Below are 21,536 nucleotides of genomic sequence, written 5' to 3'. Positions count from 1 at the left end.
CGAAATGAGGGCAGCCCTTCTAGACTTTGTATCTTCACAGCCAGCCCTCTAGAGAATGTCTTCAGAAATGTGAGGCTTGCTCTCATTGGTCATATTGGGTCGTGCTCCACCCCAGCCTGTGGCCAGTGGAACCGGACACGCTGATTTTCAATTACGGCCTGACCCTGATGTTGGGGACAGAGTGGGCTCTGTGATAGGTAATGGCCAAGAAGAGGGAAAAGTGAATTTCCCAAAGAAAAAGTTTTGCTTTTATTGCTTGGCAAAGAGTATGGAGGCTGAGGAGATGACCAACAAAGGGGCACCAGCGGTGACAACATTCTGCAAACGAGCACTGCAAGGCACAGCCACCTCAGCCGGGAGGTTTCACGTGTAATCTTTGTGTGTGATTATGAGCTCTTTGTTTCCTGGTTCTGCTTTTCTCAAGCATTTCTTTTATAAAAACACTTTAGAATATTTTTATATAGGTAGTTGAATCAATTATGCGTGAAAATGGAACCTCACTTCAGTTCACACCTAAGGACTCCTGTTAGCAGGGGATCTTCAGTCATCGTCAAGAGCCACTTTGCAACACCTTCCTGTTAGATTCCCGCATTCCACATGTTGCAAAGCCGCTGTTGGCATATCTTATTTTCTTTTTAAATGCTGCCCCAGCAATTAACAACTTAGTGACTTAACATGTCTTGGAAACACAGGGTGACAAGAGGCTGAGCGAAGGGCCTGTTGACCTCTCTTGATGAGGCACGAGCTCCGAGCTCCGGGATCACCAGCATCCTCAGCCTTGCCCACTTTCTACTCTCTTATGGCCATGTTTACGTTGCCTTCTTGGCCGCCACAGGCATCTGAGTTTCTAAGCCACACCAGGCACCCTGTGAACTTGGGGACCTGCACTGTAGCTTTATCTACAGAAGGATCTAGAAAATGTCCCCTGTTGCCCAGCTGCTCTCCAGAACAGTTCCATGGCTGGCAGGGAATATGAGGAAGCACTCCATTCCTACCTCCCCCATCTCCAATAGAAGCTGGGCTACAGGCATGGAAGGGGTGTTATAGAAATATGCCCATCTCAACAACAACGAAACACATGAAGCATTTTCCTTGAGAAAGTTTATGAGACTACTTGTTACTTTGTGAAGGCGCTTGCTATATCATTCTATGACTTCTCTCATGGTCCTAGTTAAGGTCTCCTCCCAATCCGCCTCACCCCACTTTGCAAACATTCTCTTCAGTGCTTTGGGGACCTGCAATGCAGGACCCTGGATCCACGGTCACATGGTTGTCCTACTCCCAGCCTCGAGGTGTCCCTAGCTCTAACCCCCCCGGGATCAGGCTGTCAGGGGAAGCCCAGAGCTACACCACTGCCCTCTGCCTCTCAAATCCACGTCACGGGTGAACCGCCCAACCTCCCCGCAAAGTGCATGACGACATCCTAAGGGCTTACTTCCCTCTCGTCCCACCTCTGACATGAAAGGACGGCACACGGAAACATGGCTCTTATCATCTCCATACAAGACTCATACTACTTAAAATCACTTCTTGATAATCTCTTTTCTAAGCTAAAAGATTCTCTAATGTAACTTGCAGCTTTTTTCAAGCTGTTAATTATTTATGTTCTACTCTAAACCATTAGCTTTCTGAAGGAACACCAGCTCTCTCTGATATCTTACTGACTGAGAAATTAATACTCATTTTGTTTGTAAAATAAAAGCCAATTTCAACTCTATATCAAATTCAAAGAAAAGCACACCACTATAAGAAATTTTTTAAAAACTTGCAATGTCATGATCAAGTATATTTTAGTATCTCGTTGATATTATGAAAGTAGTTAGGTGAATAAAAAGGAAAATGCTATGTGTTAATAGGAAAAGCAGCATTTCCATCAGTGATACCTAAAATAAGAGCTCTGTAAGTGTTTACAAAGTTCCATTCAGAATGTCTTGGTCATGACTGATACACCACTGAAGAACATTTAATAACAAAATGAAAAGGAATAAATCAAAAAGCAAGCTATGCTACATCAAATGATGAGGGGGCACCAAAAACACAGGGACCCAATAAACCAAACGCAGCTTTCTAGCTGCACACCGGATGCTCCCCGCAGACTTCAGCCCGCCCCGGCCCGCCCCACCCCGGGGCTGTAATTCCTCCTCTGGTGTTCCCAACCGCCCATCTGCTCACTGCCTCTCGCCTAACGTGACCGCAATCACCCCTCCCTGGTTACTTGTCTTCCACCTTCTCCCCTAAACCCATGGGCTCCAGCGCCCGCAGAGTCGCCGGGCACTGCTGCTGAACTGACAGCTCCTCTCTTCGCACGACTTCCTGAGCTCTCCACTGCTCACTGATGAGAGCATCCAAGACCAACCCGATTGAGCCAAGATTTGGTTTCAGCCTTTTCCTCACACAGAACCTGCTGAGACCCTCCAAGCCACCATTCGCTCACGTGTCAGAAGCGTGTCCCCACCCGCCTCAGTCAGAAGGGCTGCGCGTCCTGGCTTCCCAGGGTTCTGAGAGCCAGCAGGAAACCGCACCACGGCAAGCCCCGCACATTCCTTACCAACCGTTCCACACTAACCTCCTAAAGGCAGCGAGAACGAGCTCTAGGATGAGAGCTAAAGATGCAGCCTGCGGCCCAGACGTGTTCCCTGTTAGAATTTTTCTCAACTACCTGATCAAAAAGACAAAGATTCACACGGCAAGGGAAAGGGAGAATTTCTCCAAAGAACCTTCTCCTGGACAGTAACAAGAGAAGTCATAAAATGTGTTCTAAGCTTTAAAAATGTGTTACTCATAACTTCATAAGAAATGGACCATAACCACTCTAGTGGAAAAGAGAAAAATGAACTTCAGTGACTAAAGAGAAACAAGATAACCTTTAAATGTTCTTTTTTAGGGATTTCCCCCTTATTAATTATTTTATAACCAAGGATCAAAGAGTACAGTCACACCTCACAACTGAAGGGTAAAATGGACTGCGTGCTGACCCCATAACACTGTACTGTCAATAAAGAGGCAGAGGGGCTGGCCCTGTGGCCGAGTGGTTAAGTTCTGCCGCTCCACTTTGGCGGCCCAGGGTTTCGCCAGTTCGAATCCTGGGTGCGGACATGGCACTGCTCATCAGACCATGCTGAGGCAGTGTCCCACATGCCACAACTAGAAGGACCCACAACGAAGAATATACAACTATGTACTGGGGCTTGGGGAGAAAAAGGAAAAATAAAATCTTTAAAAATAAATAAATAAATAAAGAGGCAGAAACCCAAAAGGGTGGGCAAGGGGAGTGACAGGAACACACTCAGCCAGTCCTAAAAGTGGGTCCACCTCCCAAGAATGGGCGAAACACCTTTGCTTCAAAACACTTCCAAATTTTCACTTTCTAATTCGCTAAAGAGGGAAACTGAGGCAGAGTTTAAGTAACGTAGAAACAGGAGCCTCATGGGAGCTCTGTCTACACCTCACTTTAAAACTACTCTGACCACGTCTGTCACTCAGATGGAAGCTACCAATCTCAGTCGGAGTCCAGAAAAAAAAGTCTTTGGATTAATCCAGGTGGGAAAGAGGATCATGTGCTTTCGAAGACTTTCAAAACCCAAACCTAAGGCACGGCGGCTCCAGAGAGAAGGCTGAGCTGCAGCCATAGGAGCTGCGAGCTGCGCTGCTGCGGGAGGAATGTTTTGATCACCAGCATTCATTAACAAAGAAACAGAGGCCAGCGCCCCCCAGCCCAGGACAAAGGTCACAAAAAGGTTCAGGATGCGAACTATTTTGAGTTGCAAGCATCCGGAGCTGCAAACTCCACGGGAAGAGTGGAAACAGTGGTCCCGTGTTCCACTGCCCACTGGCTCTCAAATTCAAATGGCTGCAAACACTGAATGGGCAGGGGGCTGGGGATGGGGGCGGTTCTGGACTGATCCACTGGCCTCCTTCATAACTACTGTTTCCATCCCACACTTTCACTGTAAGAAGCATAATCAAGCGCTGGGAAATGGAATCTAACTGTGCAGCTCTGGGCAAGGCCATAATTCCCCATGCCTCAGTTTCCCCATCTGTAAAGAGAGGAATTTCCTACCTCTCACAGGTTTCTTTAAAGAAAATAAATTCTCAGACCCATGTCTCGCTGAGGCAGTGGCTGCTTACCCCAACATTCATTTTCCCCTTCCTCATTAGTTCCGAAGGGCTACCATGCTGTGTTTAAAAGGCAAATTTTAAGAATGTTAAACATTAAAAATGATACTAATAGTGAAATACTGTTTTTGGTATTTGTGCTCAATAAAATCAAAAGCATGATTTGTGTGGATAGAACAGTTGACTGCAAAAGGTTGTCTGTGTCAATTCAGCTTCACTTTTTATTTTAAACATACAAAATATCCATTAAAGTAACCAATACATCATTTCTTAAATAAAAAGTCTAGCGATGACACCAAGATGAGGGAAAAATAACCTTGTCTCACCTCTTCCCCTTGCGTTTCTGAAATACCAGGTTAGTGGTGACAGGCAATTTCCTAGAACGCTAACAACACACGCTCTGACAAACCTTTGTCCTCAATGAAACACACAGAAAGAAGCAACTTACGGAAATTCGAATGGAACTCGTGTTAAAAACAAAAACAAAAACAGGGCCAGTAGCCAAAAAAAGCATATTTCCACTGTGAATCAACTTCCAAAAAATGCCAGGCTGCCTCAAGCTCATTCTCAAAAGGAAGAACACGGTTCAAGTTTCACTATTACCAGGCTGCTTTCTCACTAATCCAGAAAGGAAAGAGAACGCTGAGGACCAGGACAAGCAGCTCTCATACTTGGCAACCCACACACAAAAGCTGTGGCCTTAGAGGAGTTTTAAGAACGGTCGAATGTACTTCTTAATTCTGTCTATATTCCCAAAGTGAACAGGGAAGTAAACATACAAATATGCCTGCCTAAAAAAAGGAGGAAGAAACTTTACCAAAAACCTTTGTTCCAGTTTTCCTTCACACCGTGTTAAAACCATGCACCACTCAGCTGGCAGCCAACTCCGGCGCATCAGCTCCTCTCCATCCGGCCCTCTCCATCCCCCATGACGTAAACCCTGATCACATGGGCTCCCTCACTTGAGTGTAAGTGTGTCTTTTCTGAAGTGGGTTTTCAGTGACTCCTATCCAACAACGAGGCACACGGATCTTAGAAGACAGACCACTGGGGCCAGCCCGTTCGCACGTTCTGCTTCGGTGGCCCAGGGTTCGCCGGTTCGGATCCTGGGTGCAGACCCACACACTGCTTGTCAAGCCATGCTGTGGTAGGTGTCCCACATATAAAGTAGAGGAAGATGGACACGGATGTTAGCTCAAGGCCAGTCTTCCTCAGCCAAAAAAAAAAAAAAAGAAAGAAAAAAAGAGGAGGATTGGCAGTAGATGTTAGCTCAGGGCTAATCTTCCTGGGATAAAAAAAATTTTAAAAAGATAAAAAAGAAGACAGCTTCCAGCACTGTTATGGTGAAAGTTAACACTGGTTCTTAACTGAAAATCAAATAAGTTTGAGAAAGATTTGTGTTTCTTCCTCTAATTTATAAGTGAATACATGTAAAAGGTCTTCTTTTGAAAAATAATAATAATAATTACATAAATTTGGGAGAACACCAGACTATCTGAAGTGAATGGTCACTGTCATCATCAGCATCCTTACATTGTTTTTTTTCTAAATTCCCTTAGACTTTTCCAAATTGTAACTTGACATTTCTCACATAGTCTTCTGAGAGATTTTTATTTTTAAAAGTGATAGCAAAAGGGATTCATTTCAGATCCTGGAGAGGTTTCTTCTGACTTTTTTCTTGTTATCTGGAAAACTAAGAATTATTAGGAGAAAAAGAGACGAAAGCAAAGAACCCACCAGGCCAACGAAGCACTAAAAGAAACCAGACTGACCTGACGAGGCGATGGTTTTGCACAAACAAACAAACTTTGGCCCAGCAGACCCAGAACTCCCAAGAAGATGCTTGAAACATAAGGCCATGGTCTCTTTCATAAAAGCTATCTTTATTCAAGAAAGATAACCCAACATGGCTACTTGATGACGTGGCCGAGACAGTGACTTTCTGTAGTCGCTCACCGTGCTGGGCTCCATTCAGACCCTCAGTAAACACCTTCTCGCCCACAGACAGATGAACATTTACCCAAACTATTTAAACGCAGGCTGGAGGGTCCCTTTACCTACACTCTATTAGTCAGTAAGTGCCTGTCTCAATTCCCCGAGCTGTTTAGGCCAGTCTGACAAACGCTCATTGCAGGTCTACTCCCCCAACCTAGAAAAACACATCCAACATATTCTTCAATGAGAAAACTACAAACTATGCAACAGTGTGCACAACATAATAACGTTTTTAAGTGGATGTAGATACACGCAGAAAAATTTCAAAACACATGCACCAGAGAAAAGGCTGAGTAATTGTCTCTCGGCATAACAATTCTCTTCTATTTCCAAATTTTTCTACAACGAGCAAAAAAGAATGAAGATAAATAAAACACATACTTTACCAGACTATGTTAAATCACATCTTTTTTGGTTTCTAATATTTGTCTTAGCAGGATCCAAATTGTAACAATTCTTTAAATTGTAACTTTCAAAGACTGATGAGTATCAAGGATGTATACTAAAGAAACTTTGCTTAAACACCCAATATCTTTAACTCAGAACCCCTTTCAAGGCACAACAATTGATATTTTTCAAAATCATTATGATGAAAAACACATCTTGGGTACTTTAAAAAAAAAAAAAAGCTAGGTACTACAGCAGACAAATAAAAATCTTTCCTCTAAAAGAATAGACAAATCTGAATTGCTTAAGCAAGTATACACAAAACTGAGTAGAACTTCTTTAGGTGACTGCCATATAGTTAAACTATTTGCAAACCACAGTTTCATCTACGTCAATACGCAACATTTTAAAACCACACAAAAAGGAAAGGAAATTTTTAGTACAGCCGGCAGCCCTGCAATGGGGCTGCTACTGCCGTGGCTTGTCGAACAGCTCAGGCTTCTCTGAAGACTTGAAGTGAGGCCCGGTGGGGCTCAGAGAAGACATCTCCAGGTAAGTCTTTTTAAATACTTAATATATTCAAATATCTTTCATGGACAGGAAATCTGATTTTCAGTGTTTAAACCATATAAGTTGGAAATGCCAACACGTAATAAGGACACTGTGTCAGAGAGCACCAATTATTGAACTCTAAACAGATTCTCACTGTGAACTGCACTATAAGTTTCTTCTCCCTGATGACCCATCCATGCTCTCAAAAAGACAGCTGAATTCACACGGGACCAAATACTTGCTTACAGGTGAGCCTAACTATTCAGTAACTCAATTTTATAACCAGATGGATAAAGGCCATGTTGTAAGTCTTCACAACAGGGCACGATAGGTCTTAAAGGATTTTCCTCTACAAATATCACAATAGGTATTTTCAAGAAAATTCCACTGTGAGTTCCATAAAAAATCCAATGAGTTTATTTACCTTCTAAGCAATGAGTACTCTATCCAAACAAACCAGACACTTGAATCTTTCCTTGGTTTTGCTGGAGCACCTCTGGGTACCCCAAATTTCCACAGGCTAATAATTGGTTGACAAAATATTTATCAAGCACTTAGTTTCGAAATTCGTGGTCGAGAACACAGAATGTTATTACAGTATAAATCAACATCTAATCGGCATAACCAAAAATTTTTCATGAAGAGGTTTTTTGTTACAATCTAGACTGAGGTTTATGCAAAGCAACTGCGAGTATGATGGAAGGAAGAGTTACACCGTAATTATGGTTGAATGAGTTAACACAGGCGCTATATACAGTCAGTTCTACTTACAGAGAATATTAATTCATCTCTAATCCTTCTATATTCATCTATAAAATGAGGCTTTATTGTATAATTGTATGAGCAACAGGAACACTTAAAGAAACACACTATTATGTTACCACTATTACGTAACATTTGATTTACGAGAACTAAGTCGGAATCCTAGCATCTTGGAAAGGAACCAATGAGCAAAGGTGGGAGACGAGGATCACTTTATACCAACGATAGCTTTTGACCCAGAAAAGAAAAGGATGTCCGGATGCCCAGGTACAAATAAATGGTTACTATCAAAAACTGGAGTCATAAGGGAGTCAGCAAAGCCTGGAGCAGACTTCAGAGGTTAAGAGCTTCCCCTGGACACTGACAATGGGCAGGACTCGGGCCCGGGAAGGATAAAGGCAGGAAGGCTAGAACACAGCCAACAAGGTCAGAGCCCAGCCTGTTCTCACAAGCTGTGAAAGCTGGAGCGACACGCGAGGGCCACACCTCAGCCTCCTCAACCGACCGAGGGATTGGACTAGACGCTACCATAAGGGTTCCCTCCATCTTAAAGTCCTATGATCCCCAAATTGTGTCACAACCACAAGTACAAAGGCAGAAGGAAGAGCTCACAGAACAGCAGAGACCACACCAATCTAAAGCAAGTGCTGGGATTCAGATGGTGGGGACAGTACGGAGGGAACACTGAAAGTAAGCTAGGTTTAAAGAATAGAACCTGGGTCTGGTTTTTAAATATATATATTACAACATGGAATGTCAAAATACATGAAGCCTAAACTTCTTTTGTTAGTATTTAGGGGAAAAAAACAAGAATGAATATTTTATTTCAGTTCTTTTATGTGAAAATTGCTGGGACTATAGTTCCTGCCATTTTGTAAGCTCTTAGTAAAGGCTGGCTGCTATAATAATAATAATCCTTATCATCATCCCCATCATCATTATGACTATTACTATTACTGAGACAGAGTTTTGGAGCGGTCCATGTTGGAATCCTGGCTCTGTAACACACCAGCTATATAACCCTGGGTGTGACTTAACCTCGTCCTGCCTCAGTTTTCTCATCTGTAAAAGAGGGGTAATAATACCCACATGGTGGGAGTGATGAAAGTTAAGTACATGTGAAGTACTTAGCACAGTGCCAGACACAAAGCAAGTGCTTCATTGTTCCCACTGAGTTTAGTACAGAATGACACGGTTCATGGGCCCCATGGTCCTGTCTCAGGGAGGGGAAGGGAAGGACACGTGCCCTTGAAGGCACATCTGCCTTGTCAATCCACTTGCATCCTGTTCCATCCTAAGATGTACACAATAGGTCACCAAATAATTAGGAGAATAAAGATTTAGAAAGGCTTCGCAAGTTCTTGTTTTTGTTGTAAAAGGAGGTTTCAGAGAATGGGCTTACTTGGCCTTCTTAGTCAGCCACCATACTTACTATTTGCTATTTTTTAAAAGTTGTATAGCAATATTTTTCCTGCTAAGACACAAAAACCATCTTCTGTTCAGAAAAAAAAAAAAAGAAAAAGGCATTTCGTATGCATGAGGAGGGCGCACACCACGAAGCTGCAGCAGAAAGCAGCACCGGAGGCCCCGAGACAGAGACTGGACCAGGGCCCAGGGGCGAAGCCGGGCCCATGGGTTCCACTTGCGCTGAGAAACCACCAGCGTCCCAGATCTGCAGGGAGCTCGCCGAGACTCTGTCACTGTCGGCATCGGTCACAATGTGTCCAAGGGCATGTCTTACGCTTCTGGGCTTAAAAGCCTCAAAACCCACAATGAAAGAAAAGAAAAACACACACTCGAGTGTTAAAGTGAGATGTTTTGATACTCATGTAACTGAGCTCCTCCTTGAGAATTTTGTAGCCAGTGATGACACACTCTTGTTCTAGAAGGCTTTACAATATATTCTTGGTCAAATTTCTCAAAACACTGAAACAGAAACATCCACATGAGCACTGTCCCATAGCAACATAATGCAAACCACAAAACTACTTTAAAATCTTCTAGTAGCTGCTTTTAAAAAAGCAAAAATAAACAGGAGAAAGTAATTTTACTAATATATTTGACTTAATATATCAAAAATATCATTTTAACCAGTGCTCAGTATAAAAGATATTAATGAGATATTTCACTAACTGTCATACTATTTGTACAAAATAGCACAATTTTACTACTTGTGCTATTTTTGGATAATGTGTGTTCTGCATTTACAGCACATGTAAATTTGGACTGGCCACATTTCAAGTGCTCAGTAGGCCGGATGTGGCCATGGCCTTCCACACTGGACATCATAGGACCACAGCGCTATGAAACGGGAGCCAGGGAAGGAAGTCATAAGCATCAATTCAGGACCAGATTCTAATCCAACTCTTTGTGCTCAAAAGAAAACTGAAACGAAATTCTGATCGTGAAAATGTTCCAGTAGGTTACACAGTAAAGGGCCTACTAGTTTTTAAATAACATCTTTTAACTTTTAGTGCAATTTTCTGTCACCCCTTACCTGCCCCCTCAGTCTCGTCTCCTCCAGCAGGAGGAGTGCTGGCAACCTATGAAAAAAGGAAGCCAGGCAGCCTCATTGAAAGCTCTTCAGGCTTAGCCACAACTAAACCATTTTTACCCTAGTTTCCTCTGTTTCTCAGAATTTCAGTTCACTTATATCTCCTCTGCAAACTAACTTCCGACCCAACTGGTAACAAAAGAGGTACGAGAACACAAAACCGTGATGGCAAAAATATCCCTTCTCAAAGCAAAGCTACATGGGATTTTCCAAACTCAGACCATGGAAAACCCAGGCTTCTTCATAACCTAAGATGTTCCCACAAGTTCACCGATAAACTTCTATCTAAGAACTAGAAAGACCGTGACTGTGGGCTTGTGAGACTGTGAGTGCAAATGTTTCTAAAGAAAATAATCTCTCTCTCTTTTTTTTTGACAGAATCCTCCTTACTTTCCCTCAAGATGACAAACAGCTCTACCTTCTGCCCAGTTTACAGAGATCTGGAGCCGTTCACTTATTTTTTTTATTTAGTTTTCCTTGTTGGAATTATTGGAAGTTGTTTCGCAGCCTGGGCTTTCACCCAGAAGAACACAAACCGCAGGTGCATAAGCATATACTTAGTCAATCTGCTGACAGCCGACGTCCTGCTCACTCTGGCGTTACCAGTGAAAATTGTTGTCGACTTGGGTGTGGCACCGTGGAAGCTGAGGATATTCCACTGCCAGGTAACAGCATGCCTCATCTACATTAATATGTACTTATCAATTATCTTCTTGGCCTTTGTCAGCATTGATCGCTGTCTTCAGCTGACACACAGCTACAAGGTTTATCGAATACAAGAACCTGGATTTGCCAAAATGATATCGACCGTCGTGTGGCTAATGGTCCTTCTTATCATGGTGCCCAACATGGTGATTCCCATCAAAGATATCGAGGAAAAGCCAAACGTGGGCTGCATGGAATTCAAGAAAGAGTTTGGAAGAAATTGGCATCTGTTGACAAATTTCATATGTGTGGCCATATTTTTAAATTTCTCAGCCATCATTTTAATATCTAACTGCCTGGTAATCCGAAAACTCTACAGACACAAAGACAATGAAGACTATCCAAACGTGAAAAGAGCTCTCATCAACATCCTTTTAGTGACTGCAGCCTACATCATCTGTTTTGTTCCTTATCACATTGTCCGCATCCCATACACCCTCAGCCAGACAGAGGTCATATCGGACTGCCCGACCAGGATAGCACTCTTCAAAGCCAAAGAGGCCACGCTGCTACTGGCCGTGTCGAACCTGTGCTTCGATCCCATCCTGTACTATCATCTCTCGAAAGCCTTCCGCTTAAAGGTCGCTGAGACTTTCACTTCACATAAGGAGACCAAGGCTCAGAAAGGAAAATCAAGCTGTGAAAACGATGCATAACATACAGGATTTTTCATGCTCTCCCTTCTTGCCTTACTGGACAATAAGTACAAAACTACTAGGAGAGAGAAACAAAGAGCTTCAGTAAACACACAGATAGCCCGCAAACGTGGCCCGCTTCACTGAGAAACCCTGTTTCTAAATGCATGCCACGTAGGGGCGGTCCTGTGGTTGCTGATGCTCCTCGACCCGAATAGCTGTACAAAAAAACTCAAGTCTTGCCAAACCAATGCACAACCCTGTACCTAACATCCCCGAAATCCAAATGAGTTCTACGACATAGACTCAGAGGTATTCATCTAAGTGCCTGCAAGTGACTTCTTGCTAGAAATAGGCAAAGTCATCTCTCTGTATAAGTTGCCAGAAAGCCTTTCATTCAGCAACACAATTTAAAGCGCTTTAGATCACTAAAAAAAAAAAAAAAAAAATGCCAGCCGATGTTTACGTGAAACCATCTGTGACTGATTTATTTTTACTCCATCCCTTCAAAGATGGTAACCTTCTACCACATACTCCAATTTTTACCATCTAACTGTTTCCTAACAAAATAGCTAAAAATTTTTACCTCTAAACAGGCTTGGAAATACATGGGTAGTTTTTAATGCCCTGTATAGACTTACATTCTACTGAAGGTTATAAATAAAGATTTCCTACTGTTAATAATGACAAATCCAGTGGTTTCTTATTTTTATTTTGTAGTAATAAGAAATAGACCCTCTAACGTTTTCAAGGGGAGTTGTAAATTATACGAACTGCTCCAACTACCATTTTGGAGCTAGAAACTCACATCAAAGGTCCGGAAAAATAGCACCCGTCAGACGGCCTTAAAATAGATGTGCCAAGTCCACACAGCAAGGCTTGGCTGGGAATGCAACACGTGCTGGGCTGACTGGTGCCACTCAGACCCTCAAGAGGAGTCTGACCCCATGTAGGGCCAGCAAATTTAAGGATGGTGACTCCAGCTCTCGGGGTTATGACCCTTTGATCGAATTCTCTCTACCGCCCGTAATGCGAAGGATTGACTACTTGGTATTAAAGATGTCTTTAGGGAAAAGGAGATTGCAAAGTTTAGAGAAGCATATGTGTGAGTTTGTGCTTTTTTCATTTCAATGGTAAAAGCCCATATTAAAATGACTGGTAACACATTTGCACAGGCTGTGGTGGTTAAGAGATGGCACTCCTGGATGCTAACTTCACAAGTTTGATTCCAGACTCAGTCTGAGCTCTGCCTTGAGAAGCATTCTTTTCTGAAGGTTGAATCCAAGACAACTCCTGTCTACCATTTCACAAATATATTCTCTGAGTTTGAAGGGACTCACATAGGAGAAAATGCACAAAAGAAAGTGCCTACTACACTTATAACATGGTAAGTGCCGCACCACTTCTAGCTGCTTAGTGGTGATGGCAGGAACCCCATCAGCATCACGGATCAGAGCAGACCAGGTATAAACAACTTTCCTAGGTTGCGGGCTGGTAGAAGGCCTACCTGCGAGAACCTGGGCTTGCTGGGAGTCTGAGAACACGTTTTTCCAGGTGGGCAGACCAAGACACCATTCATGTAAGAGCCTAGGTAAATCTAGTTTCTTCCTGAATCTTTCGGTCAAATCCCCTTTAGTTCTCTCTCCTTGGCCTTCACTCACTAGGGCCACATCTTAGAGACAGAGTAAAACAAAACTCTTTTTTTAATCATATTCTTAAACTCTCCTCACACGCATGATAGGTTGGCCAAATTTTCCCTGTTTATCAAGGAAAAGAGCCAGGCTCTCTACAGCATTCTCAATGTCAACATTATATTAGCGTGTACTTGTATTCCCCCTTACTGATGGCTGATTCTAAATTACACTCACAGAAAGGGGGGTTTATGGCAACTGGTAATGGAAGACTACTAAAAAATTATATCCTACAACATCGATTTTCCACCAGTTCTTTGATGACTGCATTATAATTGAATTATGTCGTAATTCATCACGGGCCTCAGTCATTGGAGATCATTCATGTTCTTCCCGCTAAGGAAAGGACGGTGCTTAGAACGTAACTGCTAAGAATGACTGTGTGGCCTAACAGAGTAAAGAGTCCACGTGTGGGTGGTGCCCGGCTCTGACAGCTGGACACATGGAACAAGGCCTGCAAAGCTCTGCTTACCCAACAGAGGGGCAGAGACCCCTCAGCCAGTCTCAGCCAGTTTCAACATTTTGCCATATTTGCTTCATTTCCTCTCTCCATTTTTAATTTTCTTTAAGTAAATTTTTTATTTTGGAATAATTTAAGATTTACAGAAAAGGTACAAAGACAGCGCAGAGAGTTCCCACACACCTGTTACCCAGTTTGCCCTAATGTTAACGCCTGACGCAACCATGATACGTTTGTCAAAACCGGGAAATTGACATTGGCGCATCACCGTTAAGTGAACTGCAGACTTCAGTGTCCGCCCTCGCTTTCTGACTCTGAGTATTTTAAACAAATCCCCAACATCATGATAGTTGATCCATGAATCCTTCAGGACACATCTCTAAAACACCAGGCCCCTCTTTCTGCTGCCCTAGATAAACTGTGAGATTATTCTATGACATTGAAAATGAGGGATGCCTACAGGTGACAGCAGAAAAATGTTGATATAGTCAGCCAGTGATGAACAAGAAACTTTTGACACAGCCCTGGACACAGAAAAATTAACACCAAGAAACAAAGGGTTCATAATTGTAATGAGAAAAAAATGCATGGGTATAGTGATTTTGAAAGTCATTTCAGAGGATGTTCCAAAATAACCAAAAAAATAAACAAATTTAAGAAAATATTTAGTTTGCAGATCAAAACTCCTCAAAGATATCCAGGAAATAACATAAGATACAGTCACATTTACATTTTTGTTAAAAATAACAATAACACTTTTCACTGAACAAAATGACTCATTGACATTACACTTAAAATAAAACTCCAGGAAAAAAGAAAGTGAACCTAAGAATAAAGAACATTTACAGATTTGGGCCCAATTTTCATTACCATAATACCAAAAAACTAATCTTGTTTCCCTTGAGAATAAAGTACATCACCCACTATGATTCAAACACTAAATTTCCTGGCAAGTATTTCCCGTGTCTATCCAGTTCCATCTGACTTACAACCTCTTCCATGACGCCTTAACCAGCTTCTCAGGCAGATGCTCTCGCTCCTCCAGTATTTACTCAAACGTTTCACCCTCCCGTGGGTGATCGCATTTTTACTCAATTACTGCACTTATTTCAGTGTTTGTCATTTTATAGACATTTGTCTCCCTCCTGTTTTATTCATCTTTCCTGTGCCCCCAAATTCTTGCTCATCTGTATAACACCAAAAGTACCTACCACAATATGGCGCACACAAAAGCTGCCCAGTAAACGAGTTTCAAATTCAGCTGCCCAGTAAACGAGTTTCAAATTCAACTAGGAAAACACACTTCGACATCATCTGCAGTGAATCAAACGATCTTGATAAAAGGACACTAATGTAGGAAATTCCACTAAGTCTAGCCAGCTGTGGTATCACACCACAAATTTGGACTCCATCAGTACATAAGCTGTATGATCAGAACTCTAACAAAAGAAGCAGTAAATGCCAAAACTCACGTGCTATCGTGTGTTGCTCAGGCAAGTAGCTGAATAATCCATGGGTGGTGATGCTATAACGAAACAAGCAGGTCGTCAGCTGATGTAAGCAATCACTTACCAGAGGTATGGGGAAATGCGTTGCATACTGCAGGTGTCGCAGGAGGTCATAATTAGATGGAAAAATTAACTCCCTGGGTTTTTCTCTCTTCAGCAACTTCTCCCCATTAAGTGACATTCTTCTGCCCAAGGAAGGGCTGGCATTCTCACAGGACTCTCCAGGCATGGGAGAAAAAATCTAAGTCATGTAAAACAAATGTTGGAAATTGTAAATGAAAGGGCAAAAATAGAACATAGTGCTACATACTAACAGAACTTCAAACACACAACACACTCACACAACATCTTTTCCTTATTTAACCACTCAGCAAAATATATAAAGAAATTTCGTTAATTGCCACAAACTTCATATTCAGATAGGAGGACTGTGTCAACATCATCTCCCATTTTGAAGATGAGAACATGGCAACCACACACATGTAAGAAATGTGCCCAGCTGCATTTCCCGGGGACCAGAGACAAAACCAGACTCAGAGGTCAGTGTTTTCCTCATAAGGCTCGATTTCCTACAAAAACAGACACACAGAAATAATTAACTAGCAAAACTAATGATAACAGACGTGAAGGTTTTCGTCTGTACCCCAATGTATTTTTCTATAAAGAGTTATGCTTTGAGATCCATGAGGAAGAACACATGATAATGACACTGAGATACAGTGGAGAAATGTCTAACAAGTCCCGAGCCAGGAAAGCTGTTGTTTACACATTCATGACGAAACCACTGACGGATTCCTGAGAGAATGATCTCAAAACGAACAAAAGGGTCACAGTCAACTAGGAGGGAAGGGGAGGTACAATTTACAAAGGAGGCAACACAGCCCCAACTGAGGATGAACTGAAATGAGACAACTGCACGAGATGGTTATGCCCGAGGGAGGAGGAAGGTAGGACCACGTTTACATCACAAGTACACAAGTCATTCCAGAACAGGGGGCAAGGAGCAGGATGGAGACAAGGCGGGGAGGGTGGGAGGAGGGGTGAAATAGTCGATAAGAATTCGAAGGTTGAACCTACTGGAAATTCCGAACCAAAGTCAGTTTTAAAGTCACTCTTGTCTACTTCATCAAAAATATTAGTAGTTCCTGAGTCAATGCCCATATGCGCCATAATAGTTTGTTCCTGATAATTGCCAGGGAAAGAAAGTCACACTGTAAATTTAGTAGTTCATTAAGAAACTGAAGCCAAAGCATGACAGTGATATTTTTAACCTTTCTATGTCTTTTTTCCCCACTAGTGTCTTTTTTCCCTCAAAAAAACACAAGGAAGTTTTAAGGCATGCATTGCTCTGCAAAGTCACATTGTTTGTCCTCATGATGAGAAAGATTTTCCTTCCACGATATTTTAAGGGAGGAGCACACAAATGTCCTGACTAAAAACAAACTGGTCATAACTTCCTTCTCTGGGCGATTCCCAGTCAAATGCTCACCCACTTTCCTTAGTGAGAAAAATCTAAGAGCACATCTAACGTATAGGACACCGCCTGGATATCCAAGAATAGAAAAGAAAAAGCAGACACATAGAAAAAGCAGAAATAGGTAAAGTAACTTTAGTTTTTATCCTCCATAATGTCTACTGTAGACAAATTGAGAAACAAAAGTATTTACATTAAAGAAATAATTTTTAAAAATTCCCGTACCATTTGATTACCAAATCTTGAGAGTACAAACTACGAATCCACATGTGCAATTCTAACGTCAGGTTTTTAAGTAACAAGGATCCTTAGCCACTGTTTTAAAAATATCATAATAGCATATATGCTTAAACTCTCACAGAACCAATATGAGGCTTTATTTTTAAGGAATTGTCACAATCTTTCACCATTTTCTACTATTCCCCATCAGCAACTCCACGTTTTTTGCCTTGAAAATTTCCCTAAGTATCTGGAATAATGCCCAAAATATCAGAAATTGGCAGAACAATATAAAGTCATGCTCACAGCATAAAATAATTTGTTGAAAAGAACAATTCTACAACATCTGAGAAATGGAGATTAAATTTTTAATTAATTGAAATGAAAATATGATATGCCATGACTAAAACAGAATTTTCCCTGATGTATAAAAGATAGATACAAGTTAACAATCAAAACATTGGGAAAAAGATGCTCCTTAGGATGAAAACTCCGCCAGGACTTTAGGGCCAAAAGAAGTCCAATGTTGAGGCACAACATTAAAGGAAAACTGGAGATTAGAAATATGTGAAACTGGAGGCATATAATTCCAATCCAATGAAAAATATTACGGCCTGTCAAATCTTTTCATTAATAGTTTTAAAGCATCCAAAAGAAAATTTTGGAAGATGTAAATTATAGTCCAAATGTTTTTTGTGAGTGAGGAGTAGAGATAAATAAGCGTTGGGACAAGAGGACACAACTAAAAACGACCACCCTTCCACCATTGAATAATCCTCTGAAAGCAGGAGAGCTTCGTTTGGGGGCGGGGCGCCCCCCCAGGGCCATACCTCCATCTTCACATCGTGGTCCTTTGGGTAGTGTTCGTCCGCGTTGTCCCCTGCTGGCGACCGCGGCTGCGTGGACGCGGTGACTGACAGGTCTCCTCGCGATATGAGGGTGCACATGTAGGCGTCGTGGGAGAAGACATCGTGTCGGATGAACTCGCAGAAGAGCAGCACCAGGTTCACAAACTCCACCTTTTCATACTCGCTGTTCGGATCCGCTACAAAGAAACAAGTTCCACCAAGAATTCAGTCCCTTTGAGCCAGGAGAAAAACAACCAATGACCATGGCTTAACGTTTTCAATACTTTTCACAATTTTTTTTTTTTTCAAAATAAAAGACACATTGGAAAATTTACTGTGAGGCACCACTATTTGTGCAGGACTGGCACACAGGTTGTGATCGTCCCTCTGGAATTGAAAAATAGCATCCAGTGCGCTAAGCACAATTTCAAACGTAAAGACAGTGGTCCCCGGCAAATCAAGAGCCATTTAAGTAATAAGGTAAACACAAAACTTCAGGTAAGAATATAAATGCAGGGCTAGCCTGCTTCCCTCTGGTTTTACTATTAAAACAGCTCATGACTTTTCACACCTTGAGTGTGCCCATGTATTTGTAGGGGATGTGTCTGTACTTCTTCAAAGGAGACTACAGAACCACAGTTCAAACAGTGTTTTTAAAAATAGTGAGTGGCATCTACTGAAAAAGGGAAAATGGAATAAAGAGACACAAAGATGGAGCTGTGCAGTCTTTTTAAATTCATAACCAGTCTATTTAACTCACATTATGGCTTTTTTTACCTTTTTTTTTTTTTTGCTGAGGAAGATTTGCCCTAAGCTAACATCTGTTGCCAATCATCCTTTTTTTTTGTTTTTTTTTTTATATGTGAGCCGCCACCACAGCATGGCCACTGACAGAGGAGTGATACAGGTCTGTACCCAGGAACCAAACCCAGGCTGCCAAAGCAGAGGACACTTAACCACTAGGCCACTGGGGCTGGCCGCACATTATGACTTTTAATACTATAACTGCACTCTAAAACTCTGTACCTTTGAGAGAAGGTTAAAAAATGTTAAGACTCAAATACACCTGTCCAGCCCCAACCCTGGTACCAGCACAGCCATGACACCAACAAGAAACAAACAGGTGGGAACGGTAAGTTCAGCTCCCTGAAGCTTAAACCCAAATGTTCGATCTCACCCACACCGAACTCAATGACCAGCGGCCTCTCCACAAGAGACAGCCTTCCCCGTCCAGCAGTGGACGGATCCAGAGCAGGCAAAGGCACAAGAGGAGGGCTTTCTTCCCGAAGAGGGAACAGGAGCGGGGACGGGATGAGGGACACAACCGGCGACGTGTCTCACCTCAAGGATCCGAGATAAGTCAGATCTGCCAGCTGCCGTCCCTGACAATACCCTTCTCCCGGCCAGATCTCCTATCCTTGGGCTTTGCGGCTTCCATCTCCACTGCTCACTCCAATCCAACAGCAGCGTGGCTCCCGCCGTCACCATTCTCCCACCCAGGAACTAAGAGAACCTCTCCCACAGCGTCACAGCCCCAAGGAGGCCCTTCTCAGAGGATCAGAAGCAGGCCAACTTCTTGCTGCTTTACCTGTTTCTTCTCCACAAACGTCTCCCTTCTGCCCCCTCCATTCTTTTTCTCCCCTTTCTATCACTTTTCCCTTTGTGCCATTTTTCTGTAGTCCTATCACTATCTATGCGAAGGCCCTCTTTGTCACATGAAGACCTCAGAATAAGACCAAGCCTGCTCAGCTCACACCAATGACTTCCGTAAGGTGTCTGCCCACAGCATGAGCCCACTGCTGGCTGTTTATTCCCAAAACCACGACCCCCACCAACAAGAGAACAAAAGACAGAAGAGAACGTGCGATGACACTACCATCCACCAGAGTGTAGGCAAGCAGCCAACCACCTTCACAAATTATTTCCGTGTATCAAGGACCTGGTTACAGAGTTCTTTTGTCTAATTTTCTTGCCCCCTTTTAAGATTACAAGTTAGAAAATCAGCAATTTAGAAAATGGTTCAAAAAATTCCAAATCACGATATACAGTGAAACATCCCAGAATCTTAGCTTGTCTCTTCTGGTAAGAAAGATCTAGAAAGAGAAAATTAGTCCACGAAATATAAGGGAATGAGGTGACTTATTTTTTAAATTAATACAATTCTGGAAATTTTTAAGTCTTTGAAGAGTGCCTGATTTTAAAATTGCACAAAAGTTACATTGAAAACATGCTACAAAATTTTGCTCAGTAAAATATACATTATGTTTCAGTGACAAGAACTTTTGATAAGACGCAAAGAAGAAAAACAAAAGGAGAATCAGCCCCAAGAAAAGGATCTATCCCTTATTTAAGATCTAGAAGTAAAGAGCTTTACTTACACAATGAGGGAGCCTGTGTATCTAAAAACCTTAGCAGAACATTCTGGAAAACAGGCAAACTAGATCCAGCAAGAGAGGCTGAAGAAATGGACTCCTTCTCATCTAAGACCTCTGATTCACCACATCTCTAAGGTTGAAAACAAACAAGCACGGTTAATCACAGAGGACCAGTACAGGCACAGTGAGTCATGAATTTGTTGGTTTTTTATTAACAGCTAAGTTCTTAGATAAAACATGCAAAATTAATGGAGATTTCTGTACTTATTTGTGGGCCATGCATTGTACGAAAATATAAGTTCTAAAAGTTGGGGCAAAGTTCTCCAGAAAAATTCAAATGATTCCAAAGAACCACCATGAAAGACACTATTTGCGTGAATTATAAACTGCACAGCATGGCATGAGTCTCTGTTGAACGCACAGCCTAGCACAATAGCTCCCTACGCAAAACTGCTAAAAATAATTTGAGATTGTCTTCATTTTTCAAAAGCTCGTGTTTAACTGAGAAATACTTGGGCAGATGTGACTGACTGACTCTCCTGTGCGGGGGGCGCTCAGGCAGGTGTATCTGCGAGGGTGTGTGGGGATGCGTGGGGTCAAACGAGGAAGCCGGCGTCATCCTCTAGTACGATTCTTCCACTTTTCAACACACTTCACAATAAGATCTCTCAGAACCTCGGAACTGCGCAGTTTATGAAACTCATCTAGAGAAACTGTTTAACTTCTGCATCCTTACAGACAGAACTTACCAGAAAAGGAACAGGTCAGAAGCCGTCTGAACCTCAGTTTCTATTCTTTATAATATCCCTTTGACCCTTCCCATTTTCATTATCTCTTCTTTAATCTTAAGATATTAATTATTACCTTAAGATATTATTTCTACAATCCATCCTCTCTTCACAAAGGTCAAATTTTGAAAATGGTGATGTTTACTAGAAATCAATTATCTTAAACATCTCTGAGAAAACACATTTCTAGATATGGATACATTTACACCTATTAAAATTAGACAGTAATCCATGTGTGAAGCTCTTCTCAAAGTGTGTGTGAGTGAGTGTGTGTGTGAGTGTGAGTGTGTGAGTGTCTGTGTGAGAGTGTGTGTGTGTGAGTGTGTGTGTGAGTGTGTGAGAGTGTGTGTGAGTGAGTGTGTGTGTGAGTGTGTGAGAGTGCGTGTGTGTGTGAGGGTGTGTGTGAGTGTGTGTGAGTGTGTGTGTGTGAGTGTGTGTGTGAGAGTGTGAGTGTGTTGTGAGTGTGT

At 42.2% G+C, this 21,536-nt stretch overlaps 2 protein-coding genes across 2 annotated transcripts in view; one reads left to right on the top strand and one right to left on the bottom strand.

The window, feature by feature from the left end:
• The window catches only part of MED12L (mediator complex subunit 12L), a 297,559-nt gene that overhangs the window by 184,001 nt on the left and 92,022 nt on the right, over positions 1-21,536 (bottom strand). The window contains exons 12-14 of the mRNA XM_046642173.1: positions 20,285-20,411; positions 17,889-18,103; positions 15,430-15,606 (exon numbers count right to left, since the gene is read on the bottom strand). Of these exons, the coding sequence (XP_046498129.1) occupies positions 15,430-15,606; positions 17,889-18,103; positions 20,285-20,411 (519 nt within the window). The remainder of the gene's footprint in view (positions 1-15,429; positions 15,607-17,888; positions 18,104-20,284; positions 20,412-21,536) is intronic.
• Positions 6,959-12,366, top strand: GPR171 (G protein-coupled receptor 171). The gene is made up of 2 exons (XM_046661259.1): positions 6,959-7,050; positions 10,745-12,366. The coding sequence occupies exon 2, from the start codon at positions 10,768-10,770 to the stop codon at positions 11,725-11,727; it is 960 nt and encodes a 319-aa protein (XP_046517215.1). The 5' UTR covers positions 6,959-7,050; positions 10,745-10,767; the 3' UTR covers positions 11,728-12,366.

This window comes from Equus quagga, chromosome 1 (assembly GCF_021613505.1).
Source record: "Equus quagga isolate Etosha38 chromosome 1, UCLA_HA_Equagga_1.0, whole genome shotgun sequence".
In the NCBI taxonomy this organism is placed as follows: domain Eukaryota; kingdom Metazoa; phylum Chordata; class Mammalia; order Perissodactyla; family Equidae; genus Equus; species Equus quagga.
Note: the sequence above shows the minus strand (reverse complement) of the source record. Positions and strands in the feature narration are given on the sequence as shown.